Source organism: Gambusia affinis, linkage group LG17 (assembly GCF_019740435.1).
Source record: "Gambusia affinis linkage group LG17, SWU_Gaff_1.0, whole genome shotgun sequence".
NCBI lineage: Eukaryota > Metazoa > Chordata > Actinopteri > Cyprinodontiformes > Poeciliidae > Gambusia > Gambusia affinis.
The window spans coordinates 7,963,534-7,984,114 of NC_057884.1; the positions used below are offsets into that span (position 1 = coordinate 7,963,534).

Consider the following 20,581-nt stretch of genomic DNA (forward strand, 5'->3'; position numbering starts at 1 on the left):
TTAAATCTAATTGGTGTGACCATAAACAGAATTTTCACAATCAGAAGAGGGAAAAACCTTTAATGCGGCTGAAATTAAACTATTCTGCTAGGAAGAGAGGCGTAAAACACAGGGATGTACAAGACTCCTTACTAGGTATCACCAACTGTTGATGGTGGTGAGTATGAGTAAGAGGTGGGGTCCATGTTGGAGAGATAGATCTTGTTACTATTTACATATAAAAATTGCTGATCTGTCTGTCTGTCCAAATGTTGGTGATTGGATGGTTCACATGTGATTGAGTCACTACTGTCTTTAAAAAGGGATGAACCACAATGGGAGGCTTTGTTTTCACTTTGGGTTCATGCTGGCTTAATGGCAGATGCACAAGTCCAGTAGGTGACCTAAATGCTTATTGAATTAGACGTGATCTCAGCTTTATGCTGGTGCAGTTTCTTTGTTTGTGCAAACACAAAAAGAAAGAGGATTATTTTCTTCTTTATTTAGAGCCATTTTACAATCAGGTGTCATCAGTGCAGGATCTGCTGTGTTCATGCTTAATAACTTGTCAGACTGACAGATGGTAAAAATCCCATCTGTCAGTCAGTGTTATGTATGAATTCTCATAAGCTTCAAAATGTAAAGCATATTTTTATGAAGAACAATATTATCATCCAACGCCTGGCTGAATCGTAGCTGAGAAACTGAGTCATGGCTTTTGTGTTTATTACTTTTTTCAATTCATTTAATTGAATATTTCACTGTTTTCACCGACACAAAATAATGTATGGTGTAAAGACCAGTGTGAGTCCACTATGACTGCCTTTCTACAGTATTTATGCCACATTAACTTCTGCACATTTTCTCACATTACAACCACCAAATTCTTTGTATCGTATTGGGATGATATGTGAATAGTGCATAATTGTGAAGTGACAGAAAATGAATACAATTTTAAAAGTCTGTCGGTACTTGGAGGAACAACCTCCTTCGGTTGTAATTACAGCAGAAAGTCTTTTAGGTTGTGTTTCTAAAAAATTTATTGCACGTTTGAAAACTGTCGTTTGCGGATTTTTACTCAGTAAAAAAGGCCAAATGTTTTCACTGAGTAAAAGAGCATCTGTGCTCTTCAGTAAAGACCATCTGTGATCAAAACTCTTTCCAATCTGAGCACAGATTTCCAATTGAATTTAAGCTGTTGTGGCAATTTGTTGCACCGCATTCTATTTAGGGGTGTCATACCATCGGAGGATGAATACATCTGCCATATTTTTTTAGATTTATAGTGGCTTGTTTTATTATGAAAATAATCTTAGTGCTGTGTTCAGGTTAATGGCTGCAAATTGATGAAATGTGTAGGAATCTCTGTAAATTTTACATCTTCTCTTTTAGTCTCTCCTAAGGCAATGTGTTTTAAGTCTACCACAGCTTTCAGGTGCTTTTAGCTTTGCTTTGGGATTTCACATAAAGTCTGTTATGTGGAAGAGCGAAAGATTGGCAAACTTCAATCATCGTAACGCTTGGCATCACAAAAGAAATTTGACCATTGACCTGGAAACATTTGCCGTCCTGCAGTTGGCACCTGATTGATATGGCGCAGGAAAGCATTTAAAATAGTTTGTTTTTTTCCTGGTAGACCTTTAGGTTATTTTCATAAAGCCCAACTAGAACAGGAGAAAGTGGATGCTTCTCATTAAAAGTTTGAAACGCCAATAACTATTTTCTCTTCGTGACGGATGCTGGAGATTAGTCAGTAGTCTGTTGCTCCAATGTCGGAATGACCTCACAATCTGGTTGTCTCAGTCTTCTTGGCCGCTATTATTTCCCTGGAGTACACAAGCGCACACGTCTCTGCTTTCATAATCCACCCAAAGGCTTTGTCTTGTCCTTTATTGCCACATGTAATTCAAGTTATATGTGTATATACGCTGATGCCATCACCTTCAATAAAAACAAACCTCTCTTGAGGAAGAACCCTTTCTAAAAGGCAAAAACTCCATCCTGCTGCACACCCTGGAGCTACGTTTGCTTTCCAAACATTTCCTAACCATTATAAAGCCTCAGCATGAAAATGTTAAACACGTCTCTTATATAAGAGTTGATGCCGCCAACTACATTCCTACATCCTACATTTATAAGTGAGTTTTCTCAAAAGAGGAAAAAAATATATATCAGGAAATTTCGACAGATGTGATCATCTGTGACATTTTAAACCAGGTCAGCAGCGGGGGCTGCACTGTTATTTATGCTCCATTTTTAGAGGTATTTCAGAATGTCTGCAAGTACAAACTCATAGCTATGTTATAATTCGCGCATCCTGTGAACACTCCTGTTTGTTTGTGCCTTCTCTGGCTGCCACGGAGTCTGCTGTAGCTAATCTAAAGTGCAAATATAGCAAAGTCAACACACTGGCAGCTGAAGAGCTCCCGCTTTTGTGTCGTTATTGGAAAGATATTGTTGGCGTGTGTTGTTCGGTGTGAGTCAGCACCCATAAAATAGGTTCTAGAACTAATAAACCACGGTGGATAAAATAGCATGCAAACATGAATCACGAAGAGGGAATAAAACTTCAAGCTTCAGCGTATTTCCTTTGGATTTTATCTGATGGACCGAGACAAAGTGGCGAATAATTAAGAAATGGAAGTAAGTGATGTGCGTTGAAGCTTTTTTTTACAAGTAAAAAACCCAAACTGGATCATTTCTAACACATGCAAAGGATTTGATCTAAATCCGTTTCATTGCATCTCTGGCTGCATGTTCAGGGCAGATGTTCATTTTCCCCAAACAAAATAAGTTTTTCATTCATATCAAACAACAGAGTATTTTTATTTATTCAATAAATTGCAAACGCAGGAAGATACAGCATAAGGGAATTAAATACAAAAGGCATGCCACACTTTTCTGGTTACTTTTACTTTTTTTTTTACTTCCACTTTACAATATTTTATTTTTTACCACAAAACATCTTAATAAAATATGTAGAAATCTACAGTTATAATATAATAAAAGGTGGTAACATTTGCAGGGCATGAATACTTTTTCCCCTTGTGTTATTTATTTAACATTTGACATTAGATAGACATCATTGTGCTTCATTGAATCTTCCTACCTGTCTCTTAAGCTATGACTTGATACACACTTAGGTCACCTTTGTTATGTTCATTTTTCTGCTTTGAAGGGACAGATATTTTTATAACCTCCTGCAACAGCCAGTGGAGGAAATGTAGTGGTCCTCTAAGATTTTGTGGCTTAATCAGGTCAAAATTCAACTTAAAGATCAGTCACTGGAGAACATCAATGTTTGATGATGCTGACATAGAAAGATAACCATCCATCCATTTTCTGTACACCCTTGTCTCTTATTGGGGTCGGAGGTGCTGGTGTCCAGCTAACATTCCGGGCGAGAGGCGGGGTTCATCCTGAACAAGTCGCCAGGCTGTCGCAGGGCGTAGAAAGATAATGTGAATGGTAATCCCTAAACATTAGTGCTATGGTGACAGCATGATGTTGTAATGCCTGCTGTGGCTATGAGAGCCGTTTTTTTAGTCCCCCCTTTGTGTGCGCTGAGCATCTTATACTGCCAGAAAGGAAGTGGAACTCTTTAACTTGAGGGATTTGCATTATTCACCCATTTTTCCCTTTTGGCTCCATCTAAATTTCTTCAAAGCAATTTCTGTGCAATGTGAAATTGTGGCTTCAGTGTGGCCATCCTGAATAACCCTGCAGAATTATTAGATTTATTCAACTTTTCCCTTCCCTTAAAGTTTGTCTATTTGATTTGGTACCAAGTCTGTTTTTGAATAAAAGTACGGTACTTAGATAGATGTGGTCCAATTTACTATCATATTAAAGATAATTCAGTGTTCAAGAAATGTGGTTGTTGTAACACCTAATTAATAATAAAAATAAATTGCTGTCAGTGCTGCACAAAACAAGTCCAGTAACATCAGGTCAAACTGTGTACATCCTGTTTCACTGCGTTTCTGTTCAAAGAAGCAAATGAAAACAATCACAATACCCCAAGATTGTGACTCATTTACCAATTTTTCCATTTGGAAGTAGCAAACATATAAAGCAAGGTTAAAGCTGTGACAGTTTCTCTACTTTTCTCCAATAGTGAATAAACATAAAGCACTATGAAATTCATTCCTGGTTTTTCCAACTTGCACCATTTCCCATGACCTTTTCTCCAGTTCTTGTTCTCTGGAGTCGTCATTGCACATTTCTGGAAAGTTTACACAAAGTACTAGGTTTTCTAAATGTAACTACTATGAAACAATCTGATAATATTGCTGCATTGGTCTAATTTCGTTGTTTTTAATCACATTCTGCATTCTGCTGTTGTGTGTCCCTCAGGTCACATCAGCATTCCTGCAGGAAGAGAGGATTTTTTTATTAATATATGTAGATTAACATAATCTACGTAAACAGTATGGGTTTGGACCTGATGGTGAAAACATGCACAAGAAACGGCTCAGATAGTTTAAAATGTTCTATGAACTAAAATTTAGGTGGAATAAAAACTTTCTAGAACCCAAAATCAACTCAAAGATACCAAATGGATCCAGGCAAAGTTCCAGGGGACTTCGGAAACACCAAATGACTTTAGTGGTACTTTAGAAAAGGCTTTTCTTTTGAACAGCCAGCTGGCAATTGTGGCTAGCATGTAATGGTTGTCATGGAGACTTATTGACCTCCCAAAAATTGGCGAGATGAGCTTTGTTCCTAATCCAGCCTTGTTTATCACAATTCCACTTGTTATAAGCTTCTTAAATATCACACAGACTGTAATTAGTAGTTGCAGATTTCCTTCTGTCGTGATTTCCTAACTTTTGACTATCGCTCTTGACTATTTTGTTTTGTTTCCCCATCTTACGTATTCCCTTATGGAACCAAGAAGATAGAAATGACTATATATGAATTTGTTAAAATGTTCTCTCAGAATAAAAAATATATGTTTCTTTAGTGTGAAGTCTTGCTTCTGTAAATTTACCAGAAGCCTTTTTGCACATCTTTACCAGGGTAGCCTTTAATTGCAAGGTAATGTTTACACTTTGCAAAGCATCATTTTCTGTTAAATAATTGATGTTCATATAGCGTTTTTATATATATATATTCACAACAAATTAAATCATTCATTTAACCAGACTTGTGTTCTTTTCAAATATCACTTAAGACATCAGGTTTGTAAGCAGCACCTTCAGGCACTGGAGCGCTCTGTAAGCATGAGTAGGCAGATAAGCTAGCTCATTGTGTTATGGTGTCGTTTGTTGGATAATGATTCAGGAAAGTGCTCCAGGCCTTTGAGCTGCCAGCATAGGCTGCCCTACTTCTAAATGTGATTTATGCCCCTGTGTGTGTGTGTTTGTTTTATTCATTCATCTCATTTCTCTCATCTTCCTCCAGTGATCCTAATAGAAAACCCGAAGGTGTCATTGGGGCCTGCCATAGCAGTGCATAGGGAGAGCAGTGACTGACTTGCGAAGCACCTATTGTTCTACACCTCAAAATAACTTCCGCTTCCCACTAGCGTTAATGCGGATCGTACCGCTGCGTGCCCCCTCACTATATATATATATATATATATATATGTATATATATATATATATATATATGTGTATATATATATATATATATATGTATATATATATATATATATGTGTATATATATATATATATATATATATATATATATATATATATATAAAGCAAGGTTAAACTTGCTTTAACCTTGCTTTATATAGGGAAATATATAACCTATATATATATATCAACACGTGCAGCTCGATCCCGTGAGGGGCGCTATTACTTTTGTTGGCATTTCGAGTAACTGTGGCAAAATAATTAACAAAAAAAACTGAGCCAAATTCAACTCAAAGCAAAACTGAGTCTAACTGACATTGTTTTAAAGCCTCAGCATGACTCTCAACATGCTATTGAGTACATTGCAGCTTACTTTAGCATTGATGCTAATTTGTAGCATCGGAGTGCTGGGTTCCAAGCGACGGGCACACTTTGGCAGGCCCTGTTTAAATTTCTTCAGAAATGTTCTACAGGGGGTGGAATCTCCTCTGGTTGGGTGGAATTTTCTAGTTGCTCACCTTCCCTACACTCCTTTTTTTCTTAACTTTGTCTCTCTCTCTCTCGCTTCGTAAAACTTGTGGCACTTTTTGCTTTCCTCCTCCTCACTCAGGTTTGTGTTCATTTAAACATGCATGAAGTTGATGAGTTTTAAAAGCTTCAAGTTCAAATCCTTGCAGACATCCTGATGTCAAAATTTCCATTAAACACTTGCCTACACAGAGCTGCTGTAGCTCAAACAACTCCCTGCTTAACACTTGGAATGACTAAATACCTTTCATCTGGTTATCAGCCGTTCCATATAAGTCAATCATTTTTTCCCCTTATGACAGTGAAACCTTGGAATATGCTCCTGTTTATTTTGTCATATGTTGTATGATGTAAAACTCTAAAATAGATTAAAATAGGAAAACTATTTTATGTAGGTAGTAGGTAAGAAAATAAAAAGAAAAAAAATCGTTAGAAAATAGAAGACTTATGAGTTATAAAAGTTAATATGAGTTAAAGAAATATATTTTCTTCTTCACTCAACTTAAACAGTTTAACTGACTGATAGCATAAATTATATGAGCTTCATCATTTCTGGCAAGAGAAGTCGTCAAGTATCCAGCCAGAATTATGAAGCTTGTTGTTAGTTACAAAGAGTGTATGATTTCTCTGTAACTTGCAAAAAGATATCAGTCTAAAAATGAGTGGGGTTGTGTATGTGTTTTAGAGTCAGTATTTATGATTTTGAACTTGTGTGAGTTTGAATTTCCCAGGATTAGAAATCTTGTTCTCTAATCATAAACTTTCTAAGCTGTGAATGAAATTTTTGTTGACCCAATGACGAGGTTGAGATTGTCATTCTGTCATTCAGTAGGTCCATCCTTTGGTCACTCTGTTATCTACATACAGTATGATTTAATGGAAAATCTAGACTGTTGTCTGAAACTCTGAGGTTTATGTTGTAGAAAGTCTTCTAGTGCTAGTTGTGTGCCGAGCTCTACTGCAGGAAACATTTACCTCTGTTCTTCTTTGTCATATGTTGTATGATGTAAAACTCTAAAATAGATTAAAATAGGAAAACTATTTTATGTAGGTAGTAGGTAAGAAAATAAAAAGAAAAAAAATCGTTAGAAAATAGAAGACTTATGAGTTATAAAAGTTAATATGAGTTAAAGAAATATATTTTCTTCTTCACTCCACTTAAACAGTTTAACTGACTGATAGCATAAATTATATGAGCTTCATCATTTCTGGCAAGAGAAGTCGTCAAGTATCCAGCCAGAATTATGAAGCTTGTTGTTAGTTACAAAGAGTGTATGATTTCTCTGTAACTTGCAAAAAGATATCAGTCTAAAAATGAGTGGGGTTGTGTATGTGTTTTAGAGTCAGTATTTATGATTTTGAACTTGTGTGAGTTTGAATTTCCCAGGATTAGAAATCTTGTTCTCTAATCATAAACTTTCTAAGCTGTGAATGAAATTTTTGTTGACCCAATGACGAGGTTGAGATTGTCATTCAGTAGGTCCATCCTTTGGTCACTCTGTTATCTACATACAGTATGATTTAAAGGAAAATCTAGACTGTTGTCTGAAACTCTGAGGTTTATGTTGTAGAAAGTCTTCTAGTGCTACTTGTGTGCCGAGCTCTACTGCAGGAAACATTTACCTCTGTTCTTCTTTTTCATTGTCATCTCCTCTCATTACATTAGCCAAACAGGGCAGAAAAAAACTGAATGAGTAATGAGATAGGAGACCTGAATCATATTCGCCGGAGACATTTCCGTGTTACCAAAGTGGAATCTGTTTCACCCAAAACCTCTGCTTTCATGTTTCCTGCCAGAACCTTAAAATAATTTTTTATCCCAAGTGAATCTCAGTTTAGTCTTTTTCTGAGATTGGATAATTGTATCTCTTTTTTTTTTTTGACACTGTAGTTCAACTTTATCATTCTATCAAAATGTAAATGGTACAGCATTTGTCCTTGGAATAAATTCCCAGAAGGGGTTTGATGCATAAGACTGACATGACACTGTCATAACATGACATGATTTTCCTGCTATGAACATGGAGTCTTTATATCTAGACAGCTGTTGGTTGACTCACCACACTGTACTTAAATAACTGGACTGTCTCCAGATGATTGAAATGTCTTCACTCCAACATGAGGTGGTAAACACAGAAACACTGATGCTGGTTAACAACTTTGTCACTGTGGGCACATTTTCAAGCTGACCTTTAAATTTAGCTGATCTCATGCAGATGGAGAACCTCTGTAATCTGCTGCTGTGTTTGTGGAGGGGAAATCGAATGCCCTCAGAGGGCCATCAAATGAAAACACAAAGAAAACAACTTGACTCTTTCAACTAAATGAATAGAGCCCTGATTTAATCGCTTTTTGTTCCAATCTGCATCTCTTTTTTTTTTTGACACACTGTAGTTCAACTTTATCATTCTTTTTATAAAATGTAAATGGTACAGAAAAATAAGGTAACACTTTATTTGAAGGGGTGTGCATAAGACTGACATGACACTGTCATAACATGACATGATTTTCCTGCTATGAACATGGAGTCTTTATGAATGTTTATGCTGATGTCATGAAGTGTCATTCATTAAATAATTACACTTTTAATGCAACTAAAAGGTGCATTAAAAGTCCATAAGGTGTCAACTTTGCATTAAAAGTGTCATTATTTACCGAATGACACTTCAATGACATTCATCAAGACTCCTTTATGTTCATTCAAGGTATTGTCATGTTTATGACAGTATTATGTCAGTCTTCTGCACACCCCTTCAAATAAAGTGCTACCAAAAAGAAACATACACCAAATCCATTGATTCATCAAATGTCTTCCACTTATCTGAAGTAACGCTGAGTTTCTGCAGTTCATTGTATGGGGCTCGCTGTGGGTGTGCCGCAGGGTCTTGTTCCTGTAAGAATTACTCAGAGGCAGGTTTTAGCAGGGTAACATCCAACCCTTATTTTGAAAGTGAAAACACATTGCTCAATTTGTGTAAATGTACAATAATAGGCAAGATTTTGGGGATTTACAGTATCCAGTTCTGACATGTACACATCAATCCATTGTCTCACTTTTCCAAGACATCATTGAGGAGTTAACAGATGCAGAAAGGAATATTCTTCTATGAAGTGACACTTTCCAGCTCAGACAGGAGGATCTTAATGCATTTCTAGACTGATTTGAGTGTATAGGCTGTCCCAACATGTTCTGGATCTGCCACTAGGTTTTACCTGCACAACCTCCAAGTAAAGGTATGCAGATATACACCCTCAGCATCTCAGTCCATCTAACTATCATCTGCTTCATCTTATCATATTGTTAACAAGACAGTTGAGACAAAGGCTGTGCCCTGTCCTGGAGGGAGCAATCTATTAAATATTTCTGCAAATATGTCACATTCATGCATATTTAGACTGCAAGCTTTAAAAAAGGCTGACTATGACAGATTATGCTCAATATTCTGCTACTGAATTACTGAAGTGTTTCTGAGTTATCCCAGATACAGATTCAAACTACTTGTGGTTGACGTCTTTGAATGCCTCATGTTTCACAACAAATTTGGAAGTGAGTCGCAGATGGTGCCCCAATTCACGCCCAGTGTTTGACCCCCTAAGACAGGGTTAGCATGTGCTGAAGCGCTGACCTTATGCCTGTCATTGTGCGAAACATTATGAAAAATGTTAAGCCTTTTTGTCTGTTTCCCCAGCTGTCCCGGTTGAGCATCCATCACCTCACATGTGCATTGAGTCTTATCTTTTCCTATTTCTTGTCTTGTGAAGGTTTCCATGTTAAGTCCCAGACTTATTTGCCGATGTGTTTGCAGATTTCTGCATGCAAGCCATTTCTTGGTGGTCCTTGGTGGTCTTTAATCTCTCATCTTAGTACTGGAATTAAGAACATAATCCTTGATTGGTCTATTTATTTCCCAGCAGCTTATCTAAATTGTCTGGTAACACAATATATCATTGCTCATGATTGTGTTATTACTGCTGAAACTGCGGATTAGTTACTCAATGGTGCGGCTCTGAAAATGCCAAAACACAATGGTTGATTTTAATAGTTGCGGATTAATGCCTTATCTTGAAAGAAATTGTCACATAATCGAGTTCATACTTGTATAAAGCATTAGGTTGCACTGTACAGTGCAGATGTGTGTTTGTAACAATTGTTGTTCCATAGAGCAAGGGGATTTTAGCGACTCTGATATGACAATGTTTGTCCCAGTAATCCTATTAATGGCATTGTTGCTTCGAAAGGATACAACAATGGCTGTGTATTGCACCATGCATTGTTTCACATTTCATTTGCCTTTATACTCATCACATTTTCGTAAGATAATTAGACACAGTTTGTTTTGTGATTTAACTAGTGCATTGTTTCACACTTCCATTTCTATAAGCTTTAGTAAAAAGGAGAATTGGCTTTAGTGGCCAAGATTGTGAAAACAAAAGAGGAATTTGACTTCAGTTCCGTGTTGCTCTCAATTATTTATTTTAATTTGAAATCAGTTGAGTTCAATTGTAAGATTAATTTCAGTTTTTTTAGGCTCTCCCTTTTGGTATTTACTCTAAAGAAAGTTAACTTGTTTTTTAAGCACATCTCACTTGACTGTAAAGTTTTCTCGTGTCCTGACCTTCACAGGAAATGAACACGAGCTGTTGTGTCTTTTTCCGTGCACTAAGAATGTCGGCTTTGTGAAACAGACAATCACAAAGTATGTAGAGTGTGCTCAAAATATCAACAAATTTTTCACCAGTGACTGTTTTAGGCAAAAAAGAAGACAGATTGCCTCAAAAACCGCTTTATATTGGCTTGATATGAGTTTGTAAAAATCACAGCTACTTCCTCATTGTGGATCTTGGTTTGTTTGAAATATATGTTGGTATTATTAAACTTTCATCTCACTAGACGTTAAAATCGAGTTGATTTAGCATTGGTAACATTATCAGGCTTATGTCAGCAGTGATTACTTTTATTTTCAGTGCGCATTTTAGATACCAACTTCAACCCCTTGCAAACCTCTTTGTTTGTTATTAGAAGCAAGTTTCTGGCATCTTCAGGTTGTTCTTTTGTTCTTCCTCCGGGCCCCACGTGACCAGCCCAAAGTAGCTGCCGTCAGCGCTCTGGGACTGGCTGTCCGTTTGCTGTGCCACTCAGCGATTCATTCAAGCATTGGTCCATTCTCACTCCAAGGGCGTCATTGCCTTTGGAGTGCCTGGCTGGTGTCTGCAGCGGGGAAAAGCTGTTTACTCTGACAAGATCTGAAACTGGTGGTTTGCCAGAGTGGCTCCATATTCAGCTTGGTTCTCGCAGGTGTTCATAAGTGCTTCAGTTTGACACCAAACACACCAGGCAGATCAAGTCACATTTATTTGTTTTTTGGTGGGGTTTTTTTTGCCTTCTTAGTTTAATGAGGGCATTTCTTTTGCTGCATTTGCTTATTTACACAGAGTTTTTATTTATTTGTTTAAGAAATAAATGGTATTCATATACAGATTTGTTACTTTCAGGAAAAAAACAACTCTCTGTACATGGTCATAAAGACTAATGTCATGATCAGTGGTGATGGTCGAGGTCATTATTCCTCTTATGCTTTTCTGTTCACTGATGACAATAAAGTGCCAGTTCACTCTGAAGGTTTGTTCATCTCCTCTGTCATGGGAGTAATTCAGCTCTCCCTGCATGGCCAGCAGGAAAATTAAATTCATTTGAGACTAGCAGAGCAGCTGTGATCAAAGCTCAGCTTCTTTTTTTATTATTATTATTTCATTATTTCATTGAACTTCTGGGAAGCAGTTGCTTGGGTGGGTTTATTGTGAAGAAAATGAAATGCACTTATAGCAAATGAAATAGTCATGAAGCGAGTGATGTAAAGGGTATATGTTGACCTGCAAACTTTGTTTCCATCTTTCAGGGTTCAGATGGTGGGCAGTATTCCTGTCACTTCTGTTACTCACAGTCAGCTCCTTGTAAACTGAATTGCGGGGAAAAAGCATTGAAATTCCCTGGAACTCCCCAAATCCTTGGGATTATAATGGAGGGGTTGCCAGGCTGCGATCTATAGGGCCTATTGTGGGTTCCTATATGGATTTAATGGTTGAACAGGGAGCATCAGTGACCCACATTGCACCCACATTCCACAGTTTTTCATTCGGTCTCTTGGCACTTTCCCCCGGATTTCTCTTTCTGTGATTTGCTGGTGCTAAATCTGCCTGTTTTATCCAATTTAAAGATGTCCATTAGCGGCACATGTGGACCCACAATGGTCCTTTTTCAGCTTTACCCTTTGAATTTCTCTCAAGCAAGACCTCTCAAAGACAAATGAAGTAACGATGACTGTGAGACTCAGTGGCCTGTGATTAAGAGGTTGTTGGCAGCGACAGATTAGAGCCAAAGGGTTTATTTACCGTAGCCACAGTATAACCACTTCAACCTAATGGGAGGCTTGTTCACGCAGTTGCACTTGGGAAAATTGATTTTTTTAGTAAAAATTTGATGTAAGTTATGCCTACTGCTGCTTGCTACATTACACTGTAAAAGCAAAAATTCTTAATATTAAATCCTTAATGCCATGGGAATGTTTGGTTCTACTGTGCAGGGCTGTAGTACTTTACCAGGATGAAGCTGACTCTTTGCTCAATGACTACTTGTTGGTGTAAACCAAAGTTTGGTGAAATATAAAGTAGCTCTTTCACTGACTGAGAAATTTAAAGCTTTTAAACCAACAAGAACTAAGAGTTATGGAATGGTTGCCATGGAAAAATACAGGAGTTGGAGGTTCTTAGCATTCATAAATCATTCACACATATGAATTAGTTAATTTCCATTGTTTCGACCCTCTTGATTCAATAGCATGGGTTTTTAACAAGTTTCAGCAGAACTTTTCCTGACTGCCTGAAGAGGTAATGCGTTCATTTGAATCAGGCATGTTTGAATAAGTCATTATGCAAAGCATGCAGAACTGTGGGCCCTGAGGACTAGATTTGGGAAACACTGCCGTAAACTAGAACACTGTTGGTGAATGCACTAATGTGGGATTATCGTTCCTCACATCAACATGAGACACTGTGAAGGATTTTCCACCGCAACCTAGTGCTAGTGCTAAAGCCAATTATTAAAATAAAACAATCAGCTTGGTTTTCCCCAACCAAAGAAGCACTATTACATCTATTTATGTCTTGTCTATTAAATCACTGGTTTTATTTTACATTTTGTCGAGGACTGGAGTGCGTTCAGATACTTTAACGACACAAATTGATTGCTTATGACATTAACTCTCCAAAAAAAAACTAATGCAACTAGCTTAATTTATTAACAGCTGTAACTCTCAGGAATAACGCAGCATTAGTGTCAGCTTTGGTTGTACAAGAGTGCATCACATATGACACAATTTGGTTAAACATGCTAGTTTAAGGTAACAACTAGGGAGGAAATAAGCTATATATTGATATATTGGCACTAACATCAATATCATATTGAGCCAACAAAAGGTGTTTGTTGCTCAGATGAGCCACAAATCATCAACCCAGATGATTTCTGATTTCCATTGAGATTAAACACCTCTTTCTTCTTCATCAGCTGCTGATTGGATTCTTGTTGTTGTTGCACTATAATTGCACCAGAAGCATAAATATTTAATAAATGTTTGCACTTAAGCAAAGAAATTATAAAAATTTCATAGTTTCATATGCAATTGTAAAATTGAATTTTGCTGCTACGTTATGTTGGAATGAAGCTTAAATTATGGAAAAGCTGCACGAGTACTGAAGTAAATTTAAATGCAATTATAGCAGGATTAGCATGTTTTTCCATTTTATTACTGTTGCTGACTTCAGACCAAGCCACGGAACTGGTACAGCTTTGAGGGTTTACATAAAGTTAACATGGTGAAGGTTAACTTTCATATGTAAACCATTTAGCAATTACATTGATGTTATTTGTTGTTGTTTCCCCCCCCGCCCCCGTGGTTAAAATAACCACTCTTGGGTTTTGGGCATTGAATCATTTTGTTGACAAATTTGATGTTGGAATCTTTTTATAAGATGCCAAGAGACTTGGAGAGACAAAGTTGATGAGTCAAACTTTGGGATGTCGACATCAAGCGCCAGCACAAACTAAAGCTTCATTTTATTTAATTATTTCCAAATGCTATACAGGTCATATTTATCTAAAGGAAATGTAATTTACTTTTATTTTTATATATTTATTTTTGTGGTCAAGGACGACAGTGTTCCTTAATGAATATTTTAAATTAATAACACACTTATAATCCCAAAACTAATTTTTCAATGTTTTTACTTGTTTTTACTGACTTTGTTTATGTTTACAGTCTTTTCCTCTTTTAAGTGTCCAATAAAATTAGACACTTAAAAGAGTAAAAAAAACTTCAAAAAAGGGAATTTATAAATGGCATACTTGATGAAAGAGCAGAAAAATTGTTTAAAGTGCAAAGGATACAGATCAAAAGTTTTCCCCAAAGCACTGCTTGCATTAAAATGTCTTTTTCTACACTCAGATTCTTAATAGATTGATGTTTCTGTCATCTTTTTGGAAGCTGACACCACAAACAAAAATCATTATTCTGAAGTAGGTCAACTCATTAGAAGCTCCAGGTAAAGAACCAGATCCGCACAGGAAGTGTGTTTTTCATTGGCTGCATGAACGTCCAGTAATAAAGACAAATTAATCTGAATTTCACTTTTGAAACTTTCCTTACATCTTATGGTAACAGCACTTCACTTCACTTCTCGGCATGTTTGCTACCCCTTTCCTCCATTTTAGTGCCTCTGGTGTGCTTCTGCTTCTCCCGCCTATTTTCCATTTAATCAGCTCTCCCAGGACGCAGGTCTGGGTAATTAGTGACGGAAACTTTAATCACCGTGGCCTGGGCTCTCCCTCAGGCCAGGGAGAGCCCAGCTTTTAAAGCGGACACAAGTAGAGGGTGAACATGCAAGTAAAACATTGTGCAACTACAAAACTGCTTTGGTAAATTAAACCATTTATTTGCTCTCAGTGTGTTCAAACAGAGTGCACATATCCAAGCGTTACACAAGAAAACAGAACAATAGCCGTCTCTAATGGCTTCTGACGGGCCTTGTTGACATAATGCTGAGCAAATTGTTGCATAGCAGCATCACGCATCTGAATGAGAAGGTTGCAGTTCCCAGGAGATGTTTCTGTCATTGATGATGATGGTACCACGCCTCTTTTGTCAGCTCTTCTAACCTCCAAATCATCGCTTTTATTCTTCATTCTTATACCGATCGTGGTCTCCATGATGACATTTGTTTTATTTCGCTGCAACATCTCATTTGCATAGTTAAAGCTCCTGGGAAAATTATTCACACTGATACAGCACAGCCCAACTCTTTATTGTAGATTTTCACATACAGTACATATAACACTATGTGTGCATAGCACCAGCTATTCTCCTGGACACAACGCCCACCGCAAGAGCAGATATGCAACGAGGCCCTGCAGACACAGCCAGTTTTAAAGAATATTTGGTGATTCATGACTTACTTCCTTCTTTCAGATTTCAAAAAGCAGTCTGCCATTGGAAATGTTATGAAACTGTTGACAAGAATATTGTATTTCCATATGCTTTATGTAAGATGCATTTATTTCAAAGTCCAGAAAAAAAGTTTGTAAACTAAGCTATGCATAGTTTTTGTTGTGAAAGAACTGAAATCAAAATTGACATTTTTTGACATCACAACAGTGCAAATTTACCAAGTGGAACTTTTCTTTGTAAAGCTACTGTAGATGGATCAGGTATATATGTCACATCTGATAGCGAGCCTTCAAATTTTGTCTTTTATTGTAGTAGTCTCACAAAACAAAGTGTGGCAGCTTTTTTTTTTTTTTTTTGAGCTCTTTTTGTACTATCTTTCTCCCGATGCGTAGTGGAAAAACAAATGTCTTGGTCACAGTTCCAGTTATTTTGGTATTTTTAAGAATTGCTTTGGCTGTAGATTTGGGTTTTCATGATACTACTCTTGACTACTTGAAACATTTACGATACAGCAGTTGTTGTTTTTTACTTTGGAGATCAGCAGTATGACTATATTGCCATTGTCATAATTAGAGCAAAACCAAAAAGTAGCAGTCAATAAAGCCGTCACTTAACCTTAAAAATAAATTAAAATTGCCCCAGTCTTTGTAAGCTGTGGGTTTTACTTCAGCAATCTCCGGTTGCGTGTCAATGTGCCCCTAGGCAAGGCACTTTACCCAAGTAAATCTAGCTGACTGCTAACAAAACTTAGCTTGAAAACTAGCAGCTTATGCAAACAGCAAATTATTGTCCACTACCACCTCCAAAAGTGGTAGTGGACAATACTATTATGGATCCTCCTATCATATTTCAACTAAATTCCAAATTAAAGGAATTAAGGTCACAAAGCTTTGTGAAAAATTCTGTTTGAAAACCCAGACTTATCACCGTAATACAAGCTTTTTGTTCTTAAAACAGATTGCCATAGTGACTGGTAACCACCTTTAATTGCCATTGCAAGTAAATATATATATATAAGTTTGAAGCTCCTATTAAAACCGTATTAGCTGTAAAGATGCAGGTTATATCTTCTCTCTAGCCACTCAAAAAACAAACCCTAGCAAACGTTGCTAAAAGTACTTTTGAGAGTTCAGTCAAGAATATGGGCCTATTTTTCCCAGCAGCTCGCCTTTTAACTATAGGATTTTATCCTTTTGTTGCAAAGTGTATTCACTTGTTTGTTAAAACTTTAGTTTGGGTGTGCAGGTGTTACAGCAGAGGCAGTGCTTCGTGGTTAATATTTAAGGTCCACGCTTTTCATCTTGCTCTTGTAATGATGCTCCCTGGTGTAATGCACATTCCCACTCTCTTTATGAGCGACTTGACTACAATTTATGTTGATACAAACATAGATATACACACTCGCTAGTTTCTCTCTGTCCAGCTTTTACGACAAACAGTAGGCATTTTGCTACCAGCAAAACAGCAGAAACATGAGAACAAACCGACCTGTCATCACATTAAATACATGTTCCTTAAATGCACATTCAGCAGTCCAGTCCCCAAGCAAAGCAGTCTCCTCTCAGCTGAATTGGACCGGCTTTAGCTCATGTTTTCCGATAGTCCCTCTGTACATCTTCCTGGATTGCAGCTAGAAAGAGCCTAAGTGCTTCTTGTTTAAATTGGCCGCTGATTTGAGGTGACAGAGCAGACATGCAAGGTGCCTCAGCAGACCTTGAGGCTAGCTGACGAGAGGGAAACGTGTTAAGTGCATGCACAGCTTTTGTTTTGCACTAAGCAAGCACAACAAGGATAATCACACAGCTTGGATGGTTTACTTTACTAGATGAGAAAACGTTAGGTAGCTCTAAAGCCTTATGAGTTTTTTGTGAAAAGAACTCAGTTTTCTTAGCAAAGATATTATTTTGAAATATTTGCTCTCCTGATTGATCTCCTGGCAAAAAAAGGATATTACACCATCCAGTAAGAAGTGTTGATGTCAATGTGTTCAGCTTTAAGCAAATGCCTGCGTACAAAAGTATGGTGCCTTTCCCAATGTATTCATACCCACTGAACTGCTTCACATTAATAGGATACACTCTAGTGTCTTTTATTGGGATTTATGTGACAGACCAATGCAGAACTACAAAGAGGAAGGAATAGATTTGTGTTTATTCCCCTTTACTCTGGGACCCCTAAAAAGAATGTAGTGCAACCAACAATTGTTCTGTGTTGATAACCCGTGCCTATTTTGATTTTCTTTTCCAGTATGAATTTAAAGCCAAGAACATCAAGAAGAAGAAGGTCAGCATTGTGGTGTCTGTGGATGGAGTCAAGGTGGCACTCAGGAAAAAGCAGAAGGTGTCCCAGTCCCAGAAAACTCTACTAGTTGAAGTTATAACTTTGTATCTATGTGTAATGATGCTAATTTCTGTCTTACACAGAGAAAAGAATGGACATGGGATGAGAACAAGATGTTGATCATGCATGATCCAATATACAGGTAAGCTGAAAACTCAATTGTAGATTAAAGATCTCCTCTTATGGCTTACAAAGTTGGTCAGAAACATAAAACGACCTGGACCTGTTGCTGTAAACAATATGCCAATGCATAAATGTGGAGTGTTTATTTGCATTCATCCCTCCCTGAGTTATTTTGATTGAACTTATGTCTTGGGAGTGGATTTTGCCCATTCGTCTGAATATCAATCAGATTGGGAGGAAAGGATTTCTGAACTTAATATTTTTTTATGTCTTACTGTAGCTTCTGACTGAGATTTAGATTTGAACTGGGCATGGATGAACATGATCTAATCTAACCCGGTGTCAATCTTCAGAGACCTTAAACTGGGACCAACTTGCAGGCTAAGCAGGATTATGTTATTTTTTTTTATGTAAAGTGAAAAAGTTAAACTTTTCCCACTTTTCCTCACTATTGGTTATGTCATTATTATTATTATCATTATTAGTGTCGAATACTCTAAAAGTCAGTGGAAGCGAGCTTTGTAGATCATCTTGACGATTTTATTTCACTGGTAATTTCAGCCGGCTGTCATTATTTCCAGGATTTTCTATGTATCACATGACTCCCAGGACTTGAAGATCTTCAGCTACATTGCAAGAGATGGCTCCAGTAATTCATTCAGATGTAATGTCTTCAAATCTAAAAAGAAGGTACAGTTTGGTCTTTTCCTCCTTAAGTGCAGCTTGTAGAGAAATCACACCTTCGGGTGCTTATTGATGGGACCAAAATGGATGATGCTCTTTCAAGATGTTAATCCACAGGCTGCTCAAGGCTGCAGTAGTTTAGTGAAGGAAATTCACCAAAACACTGAAAAACAGATACAAATTGCTAATTAAAATTACCGTATACAGTCTCGTGATAAACTATTTGCCCATTTTTTTTCTTTCTTGTTTATGATGTGTTTCTTTTTGAGATGTTTTATCCTACTTTATGTTGTCAGGCAGCTTGTATATAGGTGATATTTTCATTGTAATTGAATCAGGTGTCAGTATCTCTAGTGAATTTGAACCAAAAGATGTGATTAATCACATTATCCAAACTCATGTTGGTTTGGATTTCTCTGTTAGATGATTAAATAAAGTCATCTGAAATCTATGTATATTTATTTCTCTAATGTTATAATTATTTTGATAATCCAAAACATTTCAGTTTGAGAAAAAGGCATTTTTCTCAAATTCATTTTCTGTTCATGGCAGCTCAACTGTTCGTTTTGAGTTTTAAATTGGATCTTGAATTTAATTTTCATTGGCTTAGTTGTTATTCACCCACTTAGAGTTATGGCCTGCAGTGAATACAAACCAGCTGCGCTAAAGGACAAGGAGTACAAATGCACATTTTAGAAAACCATCTTGTCCTTTTCTTCTTTTGAGAGCTTCCTTTGTCTCTGTCATACATTATCTTGGCTCACTTGTTCCATATATAAATGATATTATATTCTTTTTGCCAAAAAAATTATAACCGAATAGTAAAATATGTTTCTGTGTTGCTTCTCTTTCGTGTAAGCAGCAGCAATAACCAGATGTTCTGCTCACTTTTGAATACCCCTCCATGTTAGCTGTGAGCTAACTCTTCCCTCCCTTTCAGACTCAGGCCATGCGTATTGTGCGAACTGTGGGTCAGGCGTTTGAGGTTTGCCATAAGCTGAGTTTGCAGCATGCCGAGCAGGAACAGTGCGCCGACGGACAGGCGGACGACGATAGCAACAAGTCAACGGAAGAGCCCAGCAGCCACGGTGAGGACACGCTTCCTGTAACCGAGCACAGAAAAAACACATTGATGAATATGGACGTTTGGGCCGAAAACTGTAATGCAAGGTGCTATCCGGTTGCCGGAAGACTAACTTTGCCTGGGGAAATTACCAGCGAAGGAGCAAAGTGACAGACAAACCAAGAAGGATTTATATCATGGAGAGGATGACTGGAAATTCTTGGATAATTTTGTGTCCAGATTGGTGAATGAGTGTCTCTACCTGTAGGCTTGTGCTCCGAACTGACACCGGCTGAAGGCCGTCTAACGAGGAAGAAGCCAGTACTGCAAATGCAGAGCTGAGCAGTAACTAGTTTTAAACACAACTCAGAATTTGTGCAATTCTAAAAAAAATAATAATAATAAATAAGATTCTTTGCTGGAGACGTTTTATAATAAAGACAAACAAGAAACACTTTAAAGCTGGGGGAAGAAGTTGAAGTCTAACTCTGGGTTTCTCTCTTTAATTTGAAGGATTTGCTTCTGTAATGCTTACATAAATTAGTATTTTACGGATTTTTTTTTCGTCACGCGAGAAAAGAAGTGCAGTAATTGTCAAACTTTATGGGTTATTTCGGTGAGATGTCGGCACCTGTTGGGAACATCTGACACACATGTGTTGACACAATTAGCTCTCATCCAATTCCCCATCAATAATTAATCCCGAATCTGTCAGCTCTGGCATCTACCTGCTGTTTGTTGGTGTGTCGATGATGAGAATGAGCCCAAAGTTTCTTGTTTATGC

General features: G+C 37.3%; 1 protein-coding gene across 2 annotated transcripts in view; it reads left to right on the forward strand.

Annotated features, from left to right (window-relative positions):
• Nucleotides 1–20,581, forward strand: part of si:dkey-34e4.1 (carboxyl-terminal PDZ ligand of neuronal nitric oxide synthase protein) — a 52,988-nt gene that overhangs the window by 10,893 nt on the left and 21,514 nt on the right. For both annotated transcript variants that reach the window (XR_006373288.1, XM_044144097.1), the window contains exons 3-6: nt 17,835–17,927; nt 18,011–18,069; nt 18,632–18,740; nt 19,675–19,822. Coding sequence is in view for 1 of the 2 variants with exons in the window: in XM_044144097.1 (XP_044000032.1) it covers nt 17,835–17,927; nt 18,011–18,069; nt 18,632–18,740; nt 19,675–19,822 (409 nt within the window). In the remaining variant the exon portion in view is untranslated. The remainder of the gene's footprint in view (nt 1–17,834; nt 17,928–18,010; nt 18,070–18,631; nt 18,741–19,674; nt 19,823–20,581) is intronic.